Genomic DNA, 27,096 nt, shown 5'->3' with positions numbered 1-27,096 from the left:
AGCTCCAGCCTATAGCTACACTCGTATATTGCCATCACCGCAGGGGTAATTGGTCCAATATATACTTCCAATTCCAAGCAAGTCACAGCCTATTTTTCCGGTCAGTCGACACTGGTCCATGTTAAAATTGCTACTATGGCCTGCTTTGCTTTGGGGTTCTGTAGTTGAAGTAGAAGAGAGGAGGGGGTCAATACTGTACCAACAATGATCAGAGTGATCAGCTGGGAGAGACTGATGCATGAACTGATTCGGCTTCTGTTTGGCACATAAGAATGTTTTATCAGCAGTGAATCACCACATACAGTGCGGTGGAGTCATGCCAATGAGGAGTGCTCTTTCTCTTTCCTCCTTTCTCTGCTTATTCCTCTGAGATGGCTGGATATGCATGATGCGTCTGAACCCCTGCGGCGAGTACGAGTTAAATGTCCTCCTCTGCAGTGATGCACACATAAACTGTTGTTGGAATTAGACCTGTGACCTTTTCATTCATAAGACAGTTTCTCCGCCGCCTAAAGTGACTGGACAATTCTGTAATAGACAGGATGACAACAATAATTAGCTCTGTTTATTACAGAGTCCAGGATAATGTAAATGTCTCATGTCTTTTCCATTTACAATCCTCAGCTTGACTCATATTAGTTTTGACAGCAAGGGTGCGCATGCACACACTCCGTTGCTTAATGCCAGACACATATGTGGTGGAATTATGCACTCATACATACACATACAGTTTGAATTGGCATGACATTTTGGTCTGAAATATCTCACCACAGCTTACGCATGCATTAATCTAATTTACAGCCAAAATAAATTTAACTAATCATGATAAATGCTCATGTTTAATTGGAAATGCAAAAGTATAACTATGGATTTACATGCATGCCCACTCGATTAAACAAAACACTGGGTGCATGTGTGTGCAGATGAAAGGTCAGTGGAAGTACATCTCAGCACAGAGCGCTCTGTGTGGCATACATTGAAAAAGACAGGGAGAGCGAGAGACACACGCACACACACACACGAAAACACTTTCACACATTCAAAAGGCAACTGCAGAATGCAGATGTGTGCCGCACATGGACAGATGCACAAAGAAAGCAAACATAAACACAGTGCCGCGTGTACTATGCTGTACCACAAAAAGACAGACACATGCAGAACACACATGGGTGCACAAATACAGAAACACCAGGCCCTCTGGCTGGGGCACTGGGGCCAATTAGGATGCCAAGGCCAATGCATCATCTGAGGGAGCCAGCTGTCTGTGGGCTGCCCTGATGTGGCTGTCCTCACTGTGCTCTGTAAGCCTTCCACTCCTCAGGGCCTAGACCAAATCTGGTGCTCACAGAGGCCTCGTCTCCCTCACTGTCTCTCAACAGGAGACATGTAACAAGCAACAGGTGAAATGGTCAGCTCTTATAATCCACTTCTCGGTTTGGCTGATTAATGCTCCCCTGTGTGGCATTTTGAAACATTACACAGGCACCGTCAGGATGATTGTCATCACTTTCCTTCCTGCAGTTGTGTTTTTAGTACGGTTGTTTTCCAAAAGTAAGAACGCATTTCTCCTGAATAATGTTGCTGCTTGTTCCGGTCTTTGTCAGCACTGAACAGGATAAACATGTTAAAGATGTTTGTGCTTTTCTCTCCATTTTCCGAGACTTAATTTCTCTCTCATTCCACCATCTGCTGGTCTGAAATCTCAAAATCTTTATCTGTGTTTGTGTTAAACGAACAGCAGCGGCCCAGTGGCACATCAAGTAAAATTGAGGCAGTATGGAGGCTGAAAGAATCTGCCGTTCCCACACTGTTCTTTGTTTTTTCTAATTAGACAAATGTCTCAATTGACTCCGTGTATATTATGAAGTCACAGCGTAGTACGTTTTAAGTAGCAGAAAACTGAGTATAAAGAAGAGTGCTTGTCATCTGATGATATAAGATATTATCAGATAGACTGTGATATCCTTCACAGTTTCTTTGTTTTCATCACAAAGACGTGCTTGATGTGCAAGGGAGTCCAGTTAGGTGCTCAACCTTGACCATCTGTTGGGTGAGAGAGGGACTGACGTCTCCCAGAGGACAGACAGAGGTGCGGCTGAGGGTGAAAGAAAAAGTCGGACCAAACTGAAAGACTTGAAATGAGGACAAAATCTATTTGATACAGAGTTTCCTCAGTTTGGCATGAAAAGTAAGATATTTGAAAATATTTAAAACTCCAAATGTAGCCCTTCTTCGCACCAGGGATTAATATGCGTTTTGTTGGTGCAAAAATTCAAGGGTGCCCACAAGATGAGGTCGTTCACACCAAGATAGCCAGCTCCATACAAATAACCCGACGATAAATTTTAAATAGGGCACAGGTACAGCTGCTCCGAAAGTACTGCAGTAGTTGAATTCAAAACCAGCAGATCTCAGCAGGCTTTGGAATCTTTAACTAGCAAGTTGAATCAAAGTTAATATTACTATCAATTTAAAATTTCATATCCCTGTCTCTATCATTTCCCCCTTCATAGCAAATCATTTAAAAACAAGTAGGACCCTGAATTGCACATGAATGTTAGTAATACAGTCCTGTTTGAAAGAAAGGTTCAATCTTTCTCTGACATCCCCGACTGAATTATAGTTTGTTGTGTTTTTTTTGTCTGGGATAGTGAGTCCACATTTGCAAACCCTTCTCAGAAACAAAAAGATTCTTTTCATTATGTGCCAACAAGAAAAATCTGGACATCTGACAGGTCTGTGGGGTCGCAGTTGCAACGAGTGTCTGAGGGGATATGGACACTATTTGCTGTTAATGTTTGTGTTGTGCGAGCCAACAAAGTGCAGACAAATTAATTGTCAGTGGAATATTTCCAGGCCCTTTTAGGAATAAAAGTTCAGTTGTGCTAGTTTCTTTTTACTGTTTTTCTAAGTTTAAAAAAAAAAAGAAGCAAGAATCTGTCTGAAGAGTTATTGTTGGTTAACACAACGCCAGAGAGGTTTCACTCGGATTACATGTGGTTTATCCGAATCACAGGGCATTTGTGTTTAGAGTGGGAATGGATTTTAGTCAAGGTACAGCAAGAAAGCAGTGCAGACACAACACACTAGCTACTGAAGGTGCAACACAAGTTCCTCTTGAGGGCAAACAACGCAGAGGCCTGTTGCAGGGGATGATAATTGAATGAAATAGAGATTGGATTGGAAGCTCCTGTCACTGCCAGACACATCGGCTGGTTGATGACTCGTCGCCTCAGGCCCCGAGGGCCCTGCTGGTGAGAAAGAAACAGACTGTTCAAATGGCTCAGTGCGTTTGCTTTTTAACTGTCCTGCTCAGAGCAGGTGGGTTATAACTCCACATGGACAGTCATATTTTTCTCCAGCACAAATACCGGAATGTGATCTTAGCCTTTTCATTACAAACATGAGCACGAATACTCACACAAATTGAGGCTTTCAGTTGAATACAAGTGTACACACACACACAGATGCACACACACACACACACTGAGCAAAAACAAAAGAGGGAATGGGAACCCTTTCAGTTTTAATTAGTCACTGCTGCTGTGTTTTGGAGGCGGTGCATGGGGTCAACAGTAATTGGGTTGTTTTCATATTGAGGCATTCAGAGCAGAACGGAGGGATATGGGTCACAGCGAAGCGATCCCTGAATCCTGCTGCCTGCTTTCACCCTCTCTTCCTGCCCTCTTCTTCCTCCTCCCCCCCTTCCCCTCCTCCTCCTCCTCCTCCTCTTCTTCTGCTACCCCCATTTGTCCTGGCACCAGCACATTCACTGGAAAGTCTTGTGTATCCTGGCAGGCCTGGCAACTGGAGAGGGGCCACAGCACCACCCTCCCCTCACAGCTCCAAGTCAGTTCTCACCAAGACCAAATGGAGGAATCTGGAGAGCTCGGCCGTTCCATGAAAGAACGGGCTTCTGGGAACATGTCTGGGAAAATAGAAGGAGGCGAGGACTCAGAATGAGGCTGAGGAATTGCAGTCCCTGGAAGTAATGCCAGGATTTTCTTCACCAGCAAAACCCCGAGTGCCAAGGTGTTGAGTGCCAAGCCAAACTTAGAGAAGCCAGCCTCAGAACATAGAGAGGGAGATGATAGAAATGGTAAGACGACGGAAATGATTCAGCGAGAGCACTACTGTGGAGGATAGACACCGTCCAGATGGTCAGCTCAGTGGCTTTCAATAAATTATTCATCGTCTTCTTTCAATGTATGATGCCTGAAGCATTAAACTTTATTTTTGCTTCATATTCATGGATCAAACGCCAACGGCGGGCTTCCTCATTTGCACTTGTTTTATGACAATTGCAGCGCATTAATATGGAGAGTTAGCATCAATTACACACAAATACATAATGATTGCACATAGGCTCTCCAAGCAGTGGAGTGCCTGTATGGTGTTGTATGATACAGCAGGACAATGGCAGAGGAGTTTTCCAAGCTAATTGCACTGAGCAAGTTGGAGTGCTATCAACACGAAGGACCATTTTCTGACAGATGCATATTAAGATGAAATGGACTTGAAGGACTCTGCTATTGCAAGGCCAGTCATGATAAATTATAAACCCAAGAAGCTGCCAGGGTTAGGTCTCGGCAGGGCATCCTCTCATGTACTGAAGTTTAGAGCAATTTGTCTTTGTATGTGTGTTTCTCATTGGCTCACTGCTTCAGAGTTTTTATGTATTTTCACCAAGTAGATCAGTCAGAACTAATATTTACCCAAGACAGTCAAACTTTATTGTTCTTCCTACAGTCTGTTGTGCAGTTAACAAAACAAGACAACATGAGAACTCTTCGGATAAATGAAAACTCGGATAAAAATAGGAAGAACATTTGTTTGAGCTGCCAATTGACCATTTATAATAATGGCTTTCTCCAGCAGCAATTGTTCATTCAGAGTGTGGCAGCTGCATGACAGGCATGTCAAGCATTGTTTCTTTCCACATGTTGAAGTGGTGTGCACGGCGCTTTAGCAAATACATCTTTGGCAGCCACATTCCTCTATCAATGTTTTTCTCTCTTTTATCACATTTTCCGAACAAAATATAGAGATAATATTCCAAGAATAAAAATGTGAGGGCTTTTTCTGATCGAGCATGCCTCACTGAAGTTTAGTGTCGCTGCCAACATTAATATTTAGCCACATTATTTTGTGGGGCAACAGGTCATTTTAGAAAAAAGCTGTTCTGCAGCAGTTCTGGTTGCCTCTAACCTTTGGGACTTTTGGATTTGGGGATGTTGTGCCACTGATCCACTTTTCTCTTTCTCTTTTCTCCCTTTATGAAAGGGAACTTATGTCGAGCTACTAGAATTGTGAATTCAGGTGACCCACACCTCAGTACTGTGCCTCCTGTGTGGCCATGCAGCACTGGAATGGCTGCTGTTCTGTGCCAACTTCACTTCCTGTGTAGATTAAGTAGTTCACATTATAATATGCACGGCACCATCGTTGCCATTCTTCACACTTAACCCCTTGATGCCAACTGTCGTACATTCGCCTCAATCCGCTTCTGTTCAGCATGCAGCCAAGATAGCGAATTTATTAGTGTGTATCCAAACATAGTATGTAGACATCTTTGCTGCCAATAGCACTGTAAACATACAGTGAATACAGTACTAGTGAATCAAGCCTGTCTAAAAAGCTCCAGGGCTTAAAGGTCAGTTGTGAACCAATTAGCATCTTCCCTTTAACTGATTTAATAAGTATTGATGATCTACTTTCATTTGTCGTATAATATTTTTCAAGCAAAAAAAAAAAAAACAAAAAAACATCAACAACCACCTAGGGCTGTGTTTGAAAAATTAAAATGTAAAATAAATCCCCTTTTCACAGCTTCACTTGTACATAACATTCTGTATCCACTATCCCAGACGGAAAACATGGTTTGCCACAGCACAACGGTGCTGCTTGCAGACTTGCAGCTGGAAAACACACACCACTCCATGCCAGGGATTTAACATCTTAACATCTTTCTACTCACTGGCTCTGCTCTCTAATTCAAAGCCAGACTATCACCATAGTATGATCACATCACTCAGTAGCATTGGCAATCCCTGTCCTATGCGCTTTATTTCCCTTCCAGCATCCACATCAAATTCTTTGGAAAATTATGTCCGCGGAAAGCCGTCCAAAGAAAATCCTATTGCAGTCAGCCAGATTTCACTTTCACAGGAAACTAGAGGAAAAACTAAAGGAGCAGAAGTGCTTTTCCCGTTCTGCTGAGGCTCGCGCTTTGAATCATCATAAGTGTGATTAATTTTCCCTCCAGTCCTACAATCCTCATTGGCGATTCCCCTCCAACACTTTGGCCGCGCTCCGCAGAAGTGACAAATGTGTTCCCATGGAAACAAACCTGTCACGCCATTGTCACCGCTGGCCTGCCACATGACATCCAGCTCCGCCAGAGACGAACCAGCTGGTGACCTAACTGATCTCCCATCAGTACAACAGTGTGATTTTTGACAACCAAGTTGCTTTTAAACTGTGTATGAGCTCTCGCTGTCATTGTCAGACACATGCATGTAGCGCTTTTCTTTTGTCTCACAGCCTCCCTCTTCCCACTCTGTGTATCTGTCATCATAAATCTCTCTCTTTTTTTTGTCTCCCATGGTTTTGTCTTCTACAAAGCCTCAGCACATATCAGTTTGATGACACTGGCTGAAGTTCAGCTGCCTTAAGGGGAGAAAAAGTTTTGCTATCCTATTTTACCCGTATGGTCTGGAAATGACTTTGCTCACAAGGCTCAAAAAGCTCAGCGAAGTTCCCTGTGATCACAAAAGAAAGAACAATGACGGAGAAATAAATCTTTCACTTTCCTGAAATTGTCTGATCCTACTGGGGTAAACAGTAGTTCTTTTACCAGAGTCACAGTGGGAACTATAGGTTTTAATTATAGAGTAGGCGTAATTCATAGACGTTCGTACAGTAACTCGCACCTTTTTCTGCCCTCACAATGTAAATGAATAATATGGCTTCAGGCAATAAAACAAATCAGTGCACTTAAGAGAAAAGCAATGAACACTGAATAATAGATGCTTTGTTTCTGTCTGCTAACAGCAGTGTTCCCAACATTATCAGCCTGGCTAATGTTCAAGGTAAGAGACAACCAGGAATCCCAATTTGTTTGCAGGGGTGGACAGTAATGGAGTAAATTTACTTGAGTACTGTACTTAAGTACAGTTTTTGAGTGTGATTTTTGGGGGATACTTTTACTTTTTACTCCACTACATTTCTATTGATGCTCTCATTACTTTTGCACTTGTCTAACATGACTCGTTCATTGTTTTTAATTGTAATTGTTTTTATAACACACACTCCTCTGTGTGTGTTCCAGTTAAGAATATGGCCACGATGTATAATCCTCATCCTACCTGGATTATTTTTCCATAACGACCAGCTCATTCTTCATTATACATCGTGGCCGTATTATGACCTGGAACACGCATTAGCTTGTAGCCAGAGTTTGGATGTCTTCTGTGGACATCACTGACAACAAAACGGTCCAACTCCAACTTCTTTAAATTTTTGTTCAATATCTTTGTGTGGAAAGAACGTGTCCCTCTGTCTGTTACCTGACTGCAGCTGGAGCCCTCTCCTCTCTGTGCTGACATTAAATTCAGCTCACATTGTGCAAATTCATAGTTTCAATTAAAAATATCAAAGCGAGCAATTGGTAAGAAAAAAAAAGACAGGCTGAGGTTGCTGGTCAGTTTTGATATCACTCACAGTTAGTCATACAAACACACAAACACACAGGCAAAAACTGACAAAGGTTCTCTCGCATGGATGCGGCCAGGAAAACATGTTTGTGTGTAATCCTGATAGTTATTTTACAGAAGAAAAATCATTTTACATGATTAAATCACTGCAGTAAAGGCAGATGAGTGCACCTTAAGATTCTGACCAAACATTGGCTGGCTTGCTGCTTTCTATACTTAAACAATTTGTTCACTTCCTTTATTTTCAGGAAATGGTGCAGACAGCATTGTTTACACTGTATACAGTGCAAGCTTTAGTATAAACACATGCTGCTGTAGATGTGATAAAGGCGCAGAAGAAACAGCAGCAGCAGCAGTATTTTGCTTTTTGGACAGCCTCATCGAGCAGGTACAGAGTTATTTTCTGACTTCATGACTGCAGTGGGCAGCAGTTTAAGCACTAAAGAAAGCCTGTCATGATATCAACACCTCTTTCCATCTGCTTCTGTTTTAATCAGTTTCATTGTGCAGTGTCTGTAGGCTGTTTATCTGTGGCTAACTGAGTCTACCCACAGCTCAGCTCAGTGAAGTGCATCCAACACGTCGACCTCACTCCCCTCTCGTCTTAATCCAAGCCTCAGTGAGCGTTCCCCTGATTAGACATGGCTCTCAACATACGTGTCTTTGCTTTCACAAGGTGGGAGGAGGCAAATCAATAGCCCCACAAAAAATCTGTCTGGATTTTAGAAATGAAGGCTTCAGTGAAGTGTGTGTGTGTGTGTGTGTGTGTGTGTGTGTGTGTATATATGGGTCAGGTGCCATTTTCTGTGAAATTTCTTTTTCCTCAAAGTACAATAGGAGCTGGAGAATACATATGCCAGCCTCACTTTCAATGTTACCATCGTTCAGACAGACAAATATTGATGGAAGAGTTATGTAACACTTTTGCTCCTCTCCCTGGCACTTTTATCTTTTATTTTTTCCCCAAAGCGGTTCATATAATCAAGGACAAAAGGGCTATCCAGCAAATTCGTCAACTAAAATAAGGACTTCTGACATTGGTGAAATCCTGCTTTTCATTTTAATCCGTGTGCTGCATGCACCGACTTGCATCTGCTAGACCTCTGCTCTACAGTATGTGATGAACTGATGAGGAATATCTGCATGAATTATTAATATAACGTATTTAGGAGATTGCTCACATTTGAGGGGTCATAAAGTAGTCTGACAAATAATCATGTGGCAAATTTAAATACGTCTCTTAAGTTCACTGTATTATGCAGAGAAAATCAAGTGCAGTAGCTGCAGAGCTAACCACTTCAGCCTGACGTAAAGCTTTCCAAGATGCATCAAATAACAGGAAAGAATCTGACAGATGCAGGTTATTCATCTTAAAGGAATGCTCTTCTGGTCTGTATCTCCTTATGGTGATGAAGGACAAAGGGTCATAGTTTACACACTATTACATTGTCCCGACACCAATTGGAAAAGATAGATGCAGCTCGACGGAGGCTATCAGGCCTCTGTCTGTGAACTTTTATGGACCTGGCCACAGAGAGAGGACTCTGGACATATTGCTTTGGTTAATGACTGGTGACACTTGCAAGATTTGTGATCTTTGAAGGTCGCGCCCCTGCTGAAGTCACACGAGGAGGGGAATAAGTCGTGGGCTGATCCCCGCTGAAAGCTGCAGGATTGGACATTGCCATGATTCATCTCTGTCTCATCGCTCCTGCTGCTGGGCCTCCATGAACGGCCGCTCTCTGTGACACTTCCTTCACTGGCCGGCTCTCAGCCAGTGACAAAGACCATGTGCTAAAATGCACGCGAGTGTGGTAGAAATGGAGGCACTCTGTCTTCCTTTTCACAGCTCCGACACAGTGAGAGAACAAAAGCATTGCTTCGACCATTACCTTATATTCAAGCTTGGTTGGAGTTTTGTAGTGTTGACCAATGTTGGTCATTGCAGTCAATAGTACTTTAAGGCACAAATGAGTACAAAGCTGTGATATTTAACATTTGACGTCTCCCAGTAATAGAAAAAAGAGAGAAGACAAAACAATGGAATTAACAAGTTTAATCTCTGTTTTTATTTTCCCCATAGCTCCATTATTGTAAAAACACGTCAGTGATGCATAACATTTTAATCACACTTACTAGATATATAATGTGCATTTGTTCAGCAAAACCAAGTTGCTTCGTGAGTTTATTTAGCCCTTTCTAAACCTCTGCACCAGAGGCCACGAAAGTCAGGGGCTGTTGTGTTTTTCAGGTTGTCCGTCTGTATTCATCCGGCCCATTTTTGTGAACGTGGTTTGAGGGATCATTTTCAGAATTGGCATGAACTGTCACTTTGATGCAAAGATTAACTTGCAATAAAAGACAATCACTGAACACTCATATTTTACTGATAAACACGGTCCAGGAAATACAAATAACTGCCTTCAAACTTTTATTCCTCCCTCAAAACCAATATCGGACTGAATTCCTCATCAATATGTACCATGAACTTCTCATTCGCAGTTTTTCCATATAGATGAAAATGTCTCTAATTATTGCACTCACTCATCCTATGCACAGCAAAATTATTAATATTCATGCAAGGATTGAGAGGAATTAACCATGGTGGATTTAAACACCATATCTCTTGTGTGCTTTGTCTTCATTAACCCAAAGATCAATATGTCATTGGCTCAATTACAGCAGACATTGATGACATTGAGCCCAGCATCTTATTTGTTCCAAGTCACTTCATCCCACCCTTAACCCCGTGGTAGGCCATTCATATGCCAACTCAACCTCCCGCGTCTCGCACCATCTTGGATTTCGCCTTGCGCAATACAATTTTGATAATAGTGTTTGTGGAGTAAACAGAACTTGTTATGATTGTGTGCTGTGCTCATTCTCATGCCCCATGGGAAAGAGGCAGGTTAATAGAGATTAAAGTGTGGCAAAAGGAATAGCAAAATATCAGGGAGAGACACTGCTGCTGCAAGGGGTGCAAAAAAGAAAAGTAAATGGAAGGAATTTCTGCTGCAGTCAGACAGATGAGGTTTTAACTAACGTTATCGTCGATAAATCTGAGCTGTTCGTGTTCACTTCCAGCACACACATCTGCACCCACCTTGATAAAGTGCTAATTCAGAGCCCAGGACATTGTACTTTGTTTTGTAAGTGATTTCAAATGTGTACTCATTAAGAAAAGGAAGATCCTTGAAAGTCTTCTAGTTAGGAAAGTTGTGCTTTATAGAGTCTGTATTTTACTTTCTTTTTTTGAATAAAATACAGTTAAATGCTAATCACAGCGAAGAGCAGTTTGATTTTTTGTGTTCAAGTGTTTCTTTTTTCTTCACATTTTAGTGCAGAGCCATTTTAACCCAGTTCCATAAAGAACCATTTCAAAAGGGCTTTACATTTCCCCATTACATATTTCAATTTCAGCATACAGAGGCAGACGGAGAAGAGCTCTGATGTAGGATCACAAAAGTGCAGCCTAGTGCTCCTGATGAAATACTAACTTGAAGTCTCCTCTAGTTGTCGGTCCTCGCGCTTCCACTCATCTGTGGGACAGCAAACATGAAAAAAGAAATGCTTCTGGTTTGCGTGATGAAGATGCAGGTCAGCAGAGCCAGCCTTTTCCTGGGCAGAGCTGTGATGAGCAGGTGACATGAAGCTGTTTTTAATAGGATCTGCCCAAGCCTCTTAGAGATATTCCATGACTCTAGAGCCGTGTCCCACTTTCTAGATGATATTACTGCTTGTATCATTGTCTGGTCTTATTTGTTGCCATGTAGTGATCAAGCCAGTTGCAGTAAGCTATCATATCTGTGTGCGTGTACTGCTTGTTTTCCCTAATGGTGTGACATTTTTTTATTACCGTCGGGTAATGCTTTTAATAAGTACACTGAGGAATATTCCGCTGTATTTTGTATTAAAAGCATGTATTTGAACAGGTATTTATTCAGCCACCACTTTATATTTTAGATATATTTAATTAAAGGTCTAACACTTTTCAAAGGCAAAAGCCTCCCACTTGTTAGTGCTGACCTGCTTTTCATCCCTCATTTAAAAAACAAGCAGCGTGAGCGACTGTACCTGACTGCCATACATAAACAAAACACCAGAGATAGACATTCGTTCTCAGGCCAGGACCTTCTGAGACACATAAAGGTGCACTAAAGCTCTCAAGCCTGCCCAGCTCATGACCTGCTGAGACAGCCTGGCACACCGGGCCGTCTGTCGATTGTGTGGTCAGCTGCTCATCACAAAGCCTCTTGGCTGCTTTTATCTTTATTTAGTTCTGTCACCTAGCTGGCTATGGGTCAGCAGTGGCTTGTAAAAGGGCGTATTTCCTAACTTAGGTTGCCACAGCTCACATCCCCGGAGTGCCGAAGGCCCTCATAGACATTTTGTCTTCATCAGTCACCAGACAGCTGGCTGTGGGGGAGATCTTTGGTTGCTTTGTTAATGGTGGTTTTGACATTTGGGTAGATTTAAAGGAGTGTCGTGTTTAGTTTTTTTTTTTTTTAAAGCTCATTGTGTCATCAAAATGAGCAAGACCAAGCTGGGACATGTAATCGCAACACAAAAGAAGAGTTACCTCAAACACATTTTTAGAGTGATTTGAAAGCTGCAGAAATTACTTATATCTGTTGGCCACCATGGAAGTTAACACCATCCTGGTTCTGATGAAACAAGGAAATTGGGATTTTAAAATTGGGTCGGGTTTAAAAAATAAGGTCTGTGTCAAAGAAAGCAATAACCCCAGAAAAGAAGCTAATGCTAACAAATGGCACCATAGTCACACAGAGTGGAGGTCACCATTAATAACCAGACCAGTTAGTAGGCTGCTTTTTGTGTTGAACGTGAGGATTTTATAGAATCATGACTGGGGCTTTAACTGGATAATCTCAGGCTTTGATTGTCTCTTCAAAAACCCAGTGACCTCATTTCAAAGGAAGCAGAAGTGCTGAAATACCAACTAAAAGTTTTAAGGACTCACTCTTGCAGCAATCTATGACATTATATTTTACATTTTTGGAACAACACTTGATCCCTTTTTTGAAGGTTGAACCTGGACTTATGTCTAAGTGTTTGAGTAAAAAGTGAGAAAGGCGATTAGTTTTCCTAAGCAGGGGAAACAGCTAACCTGGCTCCAACAACTCAAGTTCATTAAATAACAAATGATCTCATTATCTCTTTATGTCTTTATGCTTAAAGAAGATGAGCTGAGACGGACTAACCTTCTACCTCTATACTTCACACACTAACATGAGATTCTGATCTTCTGATCTAATTCTTGACTAGAAAGTGAATCGTTCTCAAAAATGTCAATGTTCTTCAGTTTAAATTTTCATATTTTTAAAAGGGTCCATTTTTCAGCAATTTTCTCTCCATATTAGTATATATGATAGGACTGATGGAGTAATTCCATCTGAAAACCACTCTGGCCTGCTCTCTAGCGTATAAAGATAATAGTATGGCATGCAGTAATTACTCATGATAATTGGACACATATATACCAGATATGTAACTTTGTAGTTGCACAACCTGAGTAGCTGCATACAGCACTTACTGTAGGAGCGCCTGACACCTGCATTAACCCTTGCACTGCCACCACTGAGGCGAGCATGGAGACTGATATTTTACAGGCGAACACAATTAAACCTGTGGGCTGAAATACATAACCAGAGGCAACGTGAGAGAGATGCAAGCATCTGTATCCTGACATGTTGTGCAGCTTCCTGCCTCCTCTCAGATAATGCTGCACATTTGTCACCCCCGCTCCCCACCTACACACTGGGCCGCTGATGTGCAGGGTAGTTCACGCTCTTTGGAGGGGCAAGCTTCACTTTTATAGCAACAGGGTGGTGCGGGGCGGAGATGCTCTGTGCTGGACACATTCATTATTCAAAAATGTTTTTACATATTCCCAGTTATGAAAGCACAATTCTGTCTCGGTATGATTATCCTTTGTGGCTGTGCGCTCCAGGATATCGGGACAGCTAAACCTAGCATACCAATCATCAAGGGCTCCCGGGATGGCAAATGATGATATATTAAATAGGATTTAATAGAACGGGGCTTTAAATATTCTGTCAGTTCTCTAAAGTCCCTAAAGTTCTGGTCAGCAGTATATCAGTGTTAAACTAAGGTGCAAATAATTTATTTCCATTTCATCATTTTTGACCTTTATTTTGTGTTATCATCCGTCCTTCTAAAAAATTCATTAATAGCAGCACATTAAAACAGGAACACTCGCAGCATTTTAACGATAACACACTTCAATGCGGTTAATAGATTGTCATAACAGAGATTAGATACTGTTCAAAGTTTTCAGGATTAGATTATGCTTAAGGTTAAAGTGTTGGAGTTAAGGATTGAAGCACAAGGTGGATTCAAGTGTGCTCGAGTTTGTATTTTTGTGATTTTTTTTTTTTTTTTTTGTGGGGGGGGGGGGGGGGGGGGGGGTCTATTTTTCCACATCTGTGTGTCTCTTTGCAGTGCTGGGCTGTATTGAAAAGATAATCTGTGTTTTTGTGCCATTGCTGCCAAAAACAGTAGACTGATAACCTGATTTGCTGGTAACCTTACACATGGGGGACACTGATGACAAATACCTTCCTGGGAGGCCTTGGCAGCCGCAGCCCATATATTACTGAGGGGTCACCTTGGCCCGGTCCCCATCTCATCACAAAATAGCGTTCAGTACCTTCTCACTGTGGACAAAGCCATGCTTCATGCTGTCGTATATCTTACCTGCCGGAGCATCTTGTATCAATATAAATAGCAGAGAACCGATAAACTCAATGTGGATCCTTGCGGTGTTCTGCAAAAACTATAATATTTTATATAGCGCTCCGGAGATACTGCTCTGTGTTTCACGCGAGAGATTTAACTCTGTCTACACCAAACACACACACACACACACACACACACACATTCATGGAGACAGGAATACAGACAGACATGAAAACAGCCATGCAGAGTATCATCCAAGACAAGTATAATGTAAGATTAAGTATTGATGTGTCACAGCTCCATAGCCTGAAGTATGAAACTGTATCTGGCGTGCATTACAGTAACTACAAAAGACAATAATACAAATGTGGAACAGGCCTGGTAGCAACTCCAGGATGCAACTTAAGACACCCAGTAAAAGTAAAAGTACAACAAAAGAAGGGGGTTGGGAATTGTTGGTAACCTAGCAACAAGCGGCTTAGCGAGGTCTCAAACAATAGCTATGGCCCCGTATTCTGTGGACATCATTTGTTATGATTAAGCGTAGGGAGGCGAGTCAGAGTCAGAGACAATCATGACGGTGTTGATGGTTGGCTGTTTCTGCCAAACAATCAGCTCAAACTGAAAGTGTTAATTATTGTTTTGCAGGATCATTTCCAAATAAAGAATAATGAAAAATTGAGACAAATGCTTCCCGATTTGTTGCAGTAGGTGTGTTTGTGAAATATAATGCATATTCCCTGACAAAAAATAAATAAATAAATAAATAAAACGTCACTTTCAGAGTAATGAATAGATATTTATTCCAATCAGTTAAACACAGATGAATATCGGCATCAAGCTCTTGGGCTGTGTGGATAAGTGTTAGCGTTGTGTTGAGTAGGAGGGAAAGTTTGTGGGCTTGAATGCCAATAAGAGTGTGTGCGTCAACAGTTTTTATGAGTAAACTCTGGTTTGTGTGTCTGCGTGTCGAATCTGATAGGTACTCCCTTTTCGCTCAGTGTTTCACCTCCGATCAATGGCCTCCCACAGGAGACCCCATGACTTCACTCACAAAGAGATTTTGTTACCTCTTCTCTTGTCTAGGAAACAAGACCCTTCCAACGCCAAAGAGCCTTTTTTTTTTTTTTTTTTTTTTCTAACCATTTTCCTTTTGGGGCGCCTCCATTTTATTATCCAGTCTTTTTTGTTAGCTGCTTATCTGTTGGAAGGTTCCACTGATACGTACATGCATAAAGAGAGAAAAACAAAAAACCACAGGAAATAATGGCCAGTGAAAGGTGCAGTTGTCTGCTGCTGCTGATTCCCGTCCAAACTGTGGGCCAACCCAAACACGAATGTATGAAAAAAATGAATCTGTACTATTTTAAAACGTGTGCTGTTATTGCATTCCTTCCTATCTCGGTTGGGCCTGAGCTCTGTGCTCTGTGGGTTGCAGAAATATTGATTATGTTTGCCAAGTTGCACCGGTTCGGTGGAAGTTGGCTTCTAATTTCATCACTTCAGTAACATATACATTTGAATTCACATTACCTATCTGGGCAATGACATTTTCACCGAACACCAACAATAGCTCAGTAAAATAGCTTCACAGACGTGATGCTCCATCCAAATTGCTGTGGTCTTGCTGGGGGAAGGAATTGTGTGAGCCATGAAAACAGCTCAACACAATGAGCTGAAACAAAAATGTGCCATTTTTTCCCATATGGAACAGTGTTTGTCCTTGGGCTATCAAACCATGCACGTAAAGGTGCGGTAAATTCAGAGAGGGGTCAGTGTTAGCTGTGGAAACCTTTGGCGCGTCTCATAATGAACTCTGAAATAGTGAAAGATCAACTTGAAAATACGAAGGGCATCTCCTGCCCTTATATGATTTTTTATTTTTGAGTCTTATTGACCATTGAAATAGCTTTATAAGACATCACCTTTTCTTTGTATACAGTTCGTTTCCTCTTTCATGTGAACCGATAATATTTCAGGAGCATCTTGGGGTTCAGTGTCTTGACCAAAGACAGTTTCTCAGGGGGACCTCAGGGGCTGGAAATGGACGCATCAACCTTTTTATTATTGGATGAACAGCTGTTCCTCCTTAGCCACACAGCTCACCAAAATGGTAGAAGCCAAAATAAAGCTTGAAAACAGCTGTATCATCCTCAGGGTTTTTTTTTATGTTCCGTGGAGCTTTAAAGGATAATTATGCTATATTAAAATTGGGGCTCTCTGTTTTTTTACTTTAAGCCATCATTTGGGTCAGGATTTAACATCTGACATTTTGCGTAATTACGTTATCCTTTGCCTTTCTTTTCTCATCTAGATAAGTCCAGCTAACCTAGAGGGTTTATTTAAATCAGTCTGGTCCATGCATGCAATCTCACCATGTTGGTCCGCTGCTGCATTACTGCCAGATCTTAGCAATTAACTCGGTCTGTACAGTGTTATGAACGCTAATAAAATGGAGAATGACGGTAGAAGCTACTACAAAAATGAACATGGGGCTGGATTCGGTTTAATAGTACCTGTGTGTCTCCATGCACCAGCCTTGAAATTATCTTTATTGCTCACCAGCCAATTCAATCAGTGGGAGTTAACCAGGTCCTCTGAATTTTTATGAGCCTAAACACCCTGTTCAGTTTAACACTGCGTAGAAAGGGAGCAGCTAATAGGTGAAATAACCAATGATAAATAGGACAAAGTGTTATTTTGAGAAAGTTGAGCCCCCTCTGTGCCATCTTTTTTCAGCGTAGATATTAAAGCCAGGCTATGTCACAGTTCTGCCACACCGTGTGTGCCTATATGTGTATGTATATAAACACATGTTTATTAAAGAGTGTGAAAGGACAAGAGAGTTGAACAAGTTGCAGGCCTTTGTTTCACCTCTTCAGTGAAGTATTAGAGCTGACTCTAAAAACTATGGTTCAACAAGTTTCTGCTTACGGTGGCATTTTTAGGGAGAGCTGAAAGTGGCTGCCGACTCAGGCAGAAGGAGCAGGTTGACAGAATGATGATTCTCAGCCTCTCAGTGCTTAGCAAATACAGATGGTACAGTGAGTAAATGGGGGCTTAAGAACAGCATCACAGAGGGAAGGGGAGGGGGAGGGATGCAATGAGACGTATTCATCCAAATTGAGACAGTGAGCAGAGCCGAATGAAAACAGAGTGTTTTGGAATTAAAGGGGAAGATAATGGGACTGAAAGTGGGAAAGAGATGAAGAGCAGCAATCGAGGTGGAGTGAGAGTACCCTAGGAAGATACAGTGAATGGGCAGAGAGTGGGCTGAGAGAAAGAGCTGTTTACCAGAGAGAGGAAGGCATCCAACGAGAAAGCGACTGCAATAGAAAAGAGATAGATAATCGACGTGTGTGTGTGTGTGTGAGAGGGAATGAGAGAGGGGGGCGGCTGAGAGTGAAACAGACAGTGACAGAGTGCACATCGGGTGGAGAATAAGATAAAGGTAAGCAGGGGGCGGAGGTTGTCAGGGAGAGATTTCCATCAAATGGCCGACAGTTGTAAAAAAAAAACAGGAACAGAGTGCTGTTGAGCCAACCGGAGGACAGCCGGCACGGATGCGACCCCGGTTGGGGCTGCGTAGGGCATCGGGCAGGACGAACACTCACAACAGGGACATTAACAAAGCGTGAAATTAAAGCTGCCACAGTGCTGGGACCCCGGACTCTGCCTTAAACCCACCATCATCATCACCCCTCTGAGGCCCGCTCTGAGGCTGGAGGGAGGCGGCGGCCATGGGGCATTGGCAGGGTGCTGAGGGGTAATAGAGCCTGCTGTATTACAGTAATGATGTGTGGAGAAAGGACAGAGGAGGGAGATTATAAAAGGAGGCTAATCACTCCTGTGTGACAGCATGACTCTATCTGCTACCACAGGCGGACACACACTAGTGGTCTGTTCACTGCTGGGCTGTGTGTGCAAATTAAGAAACGCTGACATGGCATGTGTGTTTCCCGATTGGAACAACCATGCACCTTGTCACTCCCCGCATGTCCGTTTTCTGCGGTGGAGTTGGGCTGACAGGACGAAGTGACATCCTGGCATACACGTTATTTGGCATTTCTATTTATAGCTGACACATTGAAGTGAAACAGCGGTGGCCGTAATCACAGGTTGTTTTCGGGCGTCACCTGTTTCTATGTTTTCTTAGTTTCCTGGATGAGACAGACCTCGATGTCAGTCACCATGTCCCTGTTTGTTCCACCTGTTGTCCAGCCAGATATTGTATCAGCATCTACATAGGTTGGAGCAGGTTTAGGGGACGTAGCTGTAAATCAGTTATTAATAGAACTGAGTAACTCTGAACTTCAAGGACCAAAGACTTTTCAAGTTTTAGCCTGTTTATGTGCAATTTAAATGGCAACTTGATGCAATCCGTCGTGGCTGTGTGAGAGAAAATTATAATGCAATGTTTGTAATGTGCTCAGTCATTCTTAGCTTCGATTGACATCAATTACGTGTAATATAAAAATCAATTTCCTTCGGTAACAATTAGCTTTAATCAGTTAGCCCGAGCCCAGCAGGCCGGTGTTTTAAGTGCAAATCCTTCCTTTTTGGGTTTAGATTTAACATTGGCTGCTTCAGTTGTCTGACCGCTGTGCCTGATCTGGCAGCGTCCTACTAATAGTTTCTAATTCCCCACTTGTCACCAAAGTTGACCTTCCCTTCTCCCTCATTGCCAGGAGAGCTCAGTCAGCCTGGCTCAGTGTCCCCCTTTAATTCTTCTGTGGCTTCTTCCAAACGGATGTTATTTACTCTAATCTTTGAATGACTTCATCTTGTCTACGCCTCAGTTTGATGCTCTTTGTTTTCATTTTTTTACTTTAAGATGCAGTATTAATAATGTGTAATAATGTTATGTTAAAATGATGTTACTATTTGAACCTCGTCTGAAAAAAGACTTGAAACCAGATGTGTACATTTATTCCTAAAGACCTCCAACTATCAAAGATTCTAAAAATTTGAAGGTATTTACTCAACAATATGCTGAACTTTCTGTGGTTCCGGTTCTCAAATGGAGGAATTAGGGAAATTAGGAAATGAGGAATTAGCTGCATTCCCTGTTTTGTATCACTGAATTGAAATCCTTCGTCAGACAAAAATGAACTATTTCCCTGCCTCTGCGACACTTCTTATCATTTTATAGCCTTAACAATTAATTCATTTCTTGAAGAATTAATTAAAACATGAATTGAAGGCTGCTAATTGCGGCCCACTAAGATTTTGTGTTGATGCCATTTCAGCGCTTTCATTCATCTAATCTACTGCAGGTAAAATGTGGACTTAATTAGATGTTTTCAAGCCATTTGTATTAGGCTCCTCAATGGAAAGATACAGCACTTTCAGCTGCCTTTGAAAATCAAAGTACACATCAACAAAGGGAGTAATACTATGCATACCAGTGTAAATGTGCTTTTGTTGTGTTTGCAGACATCACAGGAAAAGGAACATAAACGCTTGGACAACAGCCCCTTTTTCTGAAACCTCAGGAAATCTTCCATCTTTAAAGCTCTTCTGAATCTAAAATGCTGTCTTCCTCATCGTCAGTCATCTGCTCTCTCATGCAGGATCTGTTGGAGGGATGAGAGGGACTGGAGTACAGCGTTATATTTTATCCATGTACGTGTCACTGTCAGGGGGAGCGCTGGTGCTCTGCAGCGGTGGCGGGTGCTTAATTACCCTGGTGTGCGGTCTAGTGACGGGGCATCATCAGCCAGCTCTGTGCTGCTGACAGGAGCCATTTACCCCAAGCAGTTCTTCTGCTAATGGAACATCTGAGTCAATAAAAACAATCATCACTGCTAGTCTTACTGAAAGCAAGGAAATTCTGTTAGGTGGTCAAGGAAAACATGGCTGAGGTGTTTGCCTCTGTCGGTCCAGGATGCGCACTTAGATGGCCTATTACAAACCTGGTCTCCTGTGTCTGTCTTCTGTGAATGCCCTGAAAATCACAGCAGGGTTTTCGTTAGCAGTACAAAGGCTACGGCTGCCTTCCAATGAACCGGCCATTGTCTATGCATTTTGATCTCCGTTGGTGGGCCTGGGCCGTTGTTTGGTGGGAAACAGAAATCTATGTTAAGCTCTGTTGGATTGGGTATAAACCTTATCAACAACCATGTTTTTACTCCCACTATGGCTTAATGAACCACTCTCAGCATCCACTCAATATCTCTTCAGTGAGGACCTCCATTGTGCCTCTGAAAGGTCAATAGCTGGACAGTATGTCTTTGAGAGGCTTTCTGCCTTATTCAGAGACTCTTAATGGTGTTCAATGGAGAGACCCACACTGCATTCCCAAGGGACGGTTCCCAGATATCCGCCCGTGATACCTAATCCGGGCCCATTAGCTCTCCTTCCAGCCATGAAAGAGCGCGGCTCCCTTGCATCTCAGGAATTAAAAATTAACCAGCTAATATCCATTTGTCTGATGGGATGCTCAGCGTGGTTGAAACAGCAGATTCCCCCAGCGATGGTCTGTGAGGGATGACTTGTGGAACCCAATCTGCTGGAGGGAAAACGCTGACAGAGATGGCAGGAAGAAACAGAGAGATAGTGCCTGTCCATCACATCCATCACAGCTGGATCACGTCTGTAACAGCTGGGTACAGAGCGATGACCTCCTCCATAAAACTTGAGTCTATTCTTTAGCTGTCATGTAACATACATTACTCAGTGCTGCATCCTGTGCAACACGACATTGTGACCTTGCTGTTTGTGTCCTTACATGTACAATATCAACAACCAGGCCAAGACACAAGCAGCATTTTCCATGTTCTGTAATGCCCCGTGGTATATATATTTAACATTTCATGAATTATTAGTGAGTCATTACACAAGCTGACATGTTTGTTGCATTAAGAAGCGCAGCACTACAAAAGACAGCGACTATATAGTGTCAGTGTTTTCCCTTTCCTGCTTAAGCAGCCTTCAACACTCAGCACAATCCTCCACATGCAGAATATATAATAATTTGTGCTGTGTCGCCTCCTATTCCTTCTCAGATCTTTGTGCTTAAGGGCCTCGCCAACCTGCTGGCTAGTATGCATCTCTTTTCTATTGCTGAGTGGCTAACCGTAGTGGGGGGAAAAAAAAAACTCAACAAAAAAACATGAGGAGGACAGGCTTGTTTCTCTTCCCCCGTCCCTCTGCAAGAATTTTCTGCATTTGATTTCTTCTTTTTTTCAATAACCAAGGGCTCTTTTCACTGTTGCCAACTCAATGAGAGCTTATGTGTCCTTCATCCATTTCCAACCCACCACTCTCTTTCGTTCTCTGTTTGTCTTGCTGCCGCTGTCTCTTCTCCTTCGTTTCTCTGTGTTTCCCCTTTTAAATATAGCTTCTGTGGAAATGCTGGTTTTTTTGTTTTGCATTTTTTTTTTTTTTTTTTTTTTTCTGCACCTCCGGCCTTTCAAGAAGGGGAATTCTTTTCAGATCATTCATGTCGCTCTCTCGTGGCTTAAGAGGTGTGCTTGTGATGCAGTAAAATGCTTTTTGGTTGATCGTGTCACATTATCTACAATAAGACCCTTTAATTGAATTCAAAATTTCTTTAGTTGATTGATCACCATTGGGCCACATGTAGCTTGTTAGAGAGTAGAAGAAAATTAAAATTTGTGTTGTCAGCAAGACACAAAATCACATCTCTGATCATTAAAAACAAGCAATTATGACTTCTGATTCATTATAGCTTCCTTAATTAAAACAGTCTCTGTGTTGATATTACTTTCTTCCTCACAGAAGACTCGAAATGCACCTAAGACAAAACAATGCCGCTCTATCTATTTTAGTTGACAAAGGAGGCTCCATGTTTGTAGGTTATCAGGATTAAAGACTGACAATAACACTTGATCCAACCCCTTTAATCAGTTAGTGAAATACTAATCAGCAGTGTTGACATCCCAGAGATATCCCAGGAATAATCTAGATTTTATGTTCTAATGCTCTCCTATGGGACTTCCTTCTGTTGCATCGCCGCTGCATCTCACACAAACATTTTATTCTTGCCACTGAGACTGGAACCACATTATCATGTCGACTTATCAGGCGGCAGAGTGGCAGTGAGACTTCTTTCCTCTGAGGAAATGCAGAGAGGTACAACAGTACCTCAGTGAGTACTCACTTAAAATTGGGTCTTCATTCTGTCCAACTGCTGAGAAAGTAACCGCAATCATTACCATGTCTGGCTGCATGTTGGTTAATGATACAAAGAGCTCTGTGTGTTCTCATCATTAACTTCCATTAACTGTTTTCCTGCCTCATTGAATCCTGCGTTAATTGCGCAACAGTTATAAGATGAAAGCATCCTGCTGTGGAGCCTGATCATTATGTATCAACTCTATTTTTAATTTTTGTGGATGACCAAACCACTTTGATGTGTTTAATATTAAATGTATTACGTTAAAGACTCTGCTCTATTTTACACATCGTGATTTTTAGTTTTAGTTTTAGAATAATGGGGCATAAATTGCACTCTTTCATCGATAACCCATCACCTAAATTAATATCAAATCAGTTGACTATTTTTTATCATCTAAAATCCATTTTTATTCTAATTGCAAAGGAGGGAAAAATATGATTGAGACTTTTAAGACAGGGAAGTTAAATCATCTGTTCTGTTCATAAGTGCATACATGCTGAGTCTGAGACTTAATTTATGAGATTGAAATGGGAAGATTGAATATTTTTTGATGAGATGTAGATGGACTGTGACACACTAACAGCTGTAGTTAGTCTGAAAAGCAAATACTTTTGATAAAAATCCATGAGGAAATCGAGGAATAATTAAAAATGAACTTGGTTTAATAGCACTGATTAAAACCTGAAATAGTCCACTTCCAAAATAAAAACTGAATTGACAGAGGTGTCTACATTTGCCAATTTCAGTTTGTGACAGAAAGTATGAATGAGGCTACACTGAGAAACAGCCACCCATCTCACTGTAAAGGTGAAAGAATGAGCACAAGCCTCAGGCCAAAGGGGAGAATAACTGCAAACAGCCTCGCTATGTTCTGTCTGGCTCTAAAAATAAGATCAAACACTGAAATTAGTCTCTTTTTAAATGACGGCCAACATAAGAGCGAAATACAATTTCTTCAAAAAGCTAAAAACCATTTGTGCATGTTAATGAGATAAATGCATTTAGTTCCTCCCATTATACAGCAGTATACATTTCCTGCTGCATGGCAATGAGTGGTTGTCATTCACACTGTTAATTGTGGAAATCGTGCCGGAACCAGTATTTATAAATAAATAGGATTGACATTGGACAACTGACAAATTTAATATAAGTAATTTTCTTTTATGGAACGTGCAATTTGGCCTCAGAACAAACAGCACCAATCACTGCTGTGTCGTACATCATAAATTCGCTGCAGTGTTGTCAGGTGTAAGCAAATGTAATGCAATGTGACATAAAAGGAAAAAAACTATTTTGAAAAGTGTTAATTTTTCAGACTAAGTTTTGAATTTTAACATGTGATCTACAGTATAGTGCACGGTCCATAGAAATCAGTATGGATGGTGTATTTAACCTGAACAAAACACACTGGCTATAGGTTATTCATCAGTGATCTCCCACAACGCTGCAGTATGATTAAAATATATGCTGATGACAATGTTGTATACCTGGTAACGCTGCAGAGGCACTTGGAGAAGAAGGCGAAGTGGTTTAGTCAGTCACTTGTTACTGGAGGTCAACAATACTGGGGTGAATCCGTCAAAAACTAGTGGCCATGAATTTACAAGGTCTGACCTGCAGATATTATCTCACACTCAGCTCAAGTTTTAACACTTGCAGACATTTAGACACACAGAAACAGCTGAGTCTCTATAGGGGCAGACAGATGGATCATATGAACCTTTTCTTCTCATACCAACTACCATACCAACATATAATATTATACCATAAACCAAAAAAGCAAAAACAATCTTTATACACTTCCTGAACAAAAGAAGTTAAAAGCCAGTGACTCCTAAACGCCTTATTGACTGTAGACAACATCAGAAAATGACTGAATCTGAAGTTACTTCTTCTTCCTGGTGCTTTAAAGATTTGTTTTGGTCAGTAATGTGAATAAAAGATTGGACTCATGCCACCATTTTTATTCACAATCTTTTAAAAAAACACACAAAGCCGTCTTTGGGATTCATCTTCTCCTTTAACAGCCAGTCAAACTTTTGAGTTACATGCAGAATATAGCAGCTGTGTTTATGAGTAATATATCTTTTGGATAATAAGGCAGATGTGTGGACAGCATCATATCATCCCCACACAAAATGCCAGTGATACCTCCTCAGCTTCCCAACTTCAGCTCCAATGGAAAATCAAGCATGCAGTTAACACTGTGTGTACGTGTTTGGTTATCATTTAAATATACGGGTTTTCTCGGTCAGCGGTGGCCTGTCTGTGCTGTTGTTCTTATCATAATCTACCAGGGCAAATGGAATCAGATGGAAATACAGCAAAGTCACGAAGTCACTAAAATCAAGACTTGATATCTCACATCTCTGCAGCACAAGTATCTTTTTCACTCTTTGGTTTAAACCTACTCCAAGTCTATATTCCATTTTTAATGACTGTAATATAGAACATGGTCAGAAAAGTGACTGCACCAGCATTAAATCAGCCTTCAAACCATCAAGTACCAACTGAGGGGCTTCTAGATAGAAACGAATCTCTTTTACAAGTAATTTCTCTCGACTAATTTCCCCATAGAGTTCAATAAAAAAATTAATAAGGAGGAACAGCTGATAAAGGGAACCATGTATGAAGCTTCATTCCAGGGGTGTTATGGTTAGAGGATGATTTGGTGCTGCAGACCCTTTTTGATTTGCAGTAATTTAGCCAACCATTTATTCCTAATCATAGCAATAATTAAGAGCAAGAGGAAGTTTAGAGTTGGGACTTTTGTTCCGATACTCTGATGGATAAGTTGTTAAATCGACAGGAAGAAAGGGGCTTGTCATTATACAAGTCATTCCTTCATTAATGTAAATTTCCTGTGGAAAAAGCTGCATTCAGATTTTAATTCATTTAATTCATATATATATATATATATATATGTGTGTGTGTGTGTGTGTGTGTGTGTGTGTGTGTGTGACTTACACCTGATTGAATTAGAGACAATGATTCAACGACAGAGGTCAGGACAAAAAAGGACAAAAAACAACAAATACACCAGACATCTCTTTGACCTTGACATGGAAAAGTGGTCTTCTGGTGCCCACAGAAGATGTCTGAAGAATGTAAAACAGGCCCGGAGCCGTCCGCCTGAGATACTAACAGCATTATTGAACATACACACCAATTTCTCTGTCTGGCACCTACATATTGATAATTGTGGTATCAAAGTGATGCCTTGCCTCCGAGTGTGCTGGGACTCTTAATTGTCAGACAAGATCCTATTCCTGGAATGCTGTGCACTGACCAAGGTTATCATTTGTAAGGTGAAAAGGAATTCAATCCCCTTTCAATCAGAGTGAGGTTGCAAAGCAATTCGTTCTGCTACATGAAGTGGAGATGAATGTGTTTGCTTCATCGTTTGAATTCCTCCGTCTGTGTGTGTGAATGGAAGACCTTCCTGATTGCCCAACTGCGGGAGACATTTATGACAACGTAAAAAGCTTGTGTAAATGTCATTTGTACCAGTTATTACGGAGGGAGTGGTGAATAGTTATGCTGCAATACAGTCGGGAGATTTTTTTTTTTTTTTTTTGCCAAGCTAATGATTGATCATGCTAAGGTTAGAAGGCGGAGTAGATGGGCTGTCAGAGTCCTATAGATATTCAGGTCCTCATTACTGGGGGTCACAGCATCCATGCCCTGCATGTTCAGCCGAGTCGCTTGAGTGCTCATGCACTAAGAGCCAAGCTGCACTGTAAGCAGAGCCCTCTCTGTGTCCCCATTATGTAGCTTCACTTGTGAATTCTGCGGTCGCTGGAATCTGTCCTGGATTTCCTCTGGGTTGTGATTCACTTGGAAATGTCAAATCTTTGATTTTTTTTTAAGGTATTCGTTGTAACCTAAAATGAAAATTCATTTTTTATCTGTAATGAATCCACAGCCTGGCAGAAGGTCTCTCTTTATTTCCTTCTTCACATTTCAGTGTGAACAAGTTGCAAAAAACCATTACAGGTTGTTCACATGTCTGTATATGTGGCTGAGAAGAGAAAGGGGGAGGGGGGGTATTTCCTGCTGCCGTCTCCCAGGGAAGAGCAATTTTAAATAATGGTGGAAGAGGCAAAAGTTGGCCTTCACTTATGAATTATAAATTACAGTCTTGTCCTGGGCCTTCACGGGATAAAGGAAGGATGACATTGTGTTGTATTTGCTATTGAAAAATGGGGATAAATATTCTGTTCCTGGTGATGATTCATAAGTTGGCACCCAGAGAGGAGGTGGTGGTGGGGGGGGGGCACCTGGATCAGCCTGAGAGGCTTCCAGGTAAAATGAAGGATAGTTTGACACCTCTGTTGGTAATATTGTCCTTGCTTGTTTTTCCTCCTTCCAGTCATATCTGACAAAATCCTACCAAGGCAGTTTGCGTGTTAAAAATATGTCTCTTTATTTATTATTATTATTATTATTATTTTGTTGGGGTGGGGGGGGGGTACCCCCGTGTGTAGCTGCAGGAATGAATGGACACGGCAGCGAGGG

At 41.5% G+C, this 27,096-nt stretch overlaps 1 protein-coding gene across 1 annotated transcript in view; it reads right to left on the bottom strand.

Annotated features, from left to right (window-relative positions):
- cdcp2 (CUB domain containing protein 2) overlaps positions 1–18,177 on the bottom strand; it is a 151,397-nt gene extending 133,220 nt beyond the window's left edge. Inside the window, exon 1 of the mRNA XM_029524854.1 lies at positions 18,123–18,177. Within this exon, the coding sequence (XP_029380714.1) occupies positions 18,123–18,177 (55 nt within the window). The remainder of the gene's footprint in view (positions 1–18,122) is intronic.
- Between the last annotated feature and the right edge of the window lie 8,919 nt (positions 18,178–27,096).

The sequence above is a fragment of the Echeneis naucrates genome, chromosome 17, assembly GCF_900963305.1.
Source record: "Echeneis naucrates chromosome 17, fEcheNa1.1, whole genome shotgun sequence".
NCBI classification, from domain to species: Eukaryota; Metazoa; Chordata; class Actinopteri; order Carangiformes; family Echeneidae; genus Echeneis; species Echeneis naucrates.
This window is presented reverse-complemented; position numbering and strand designations above follow the sequence as displayed.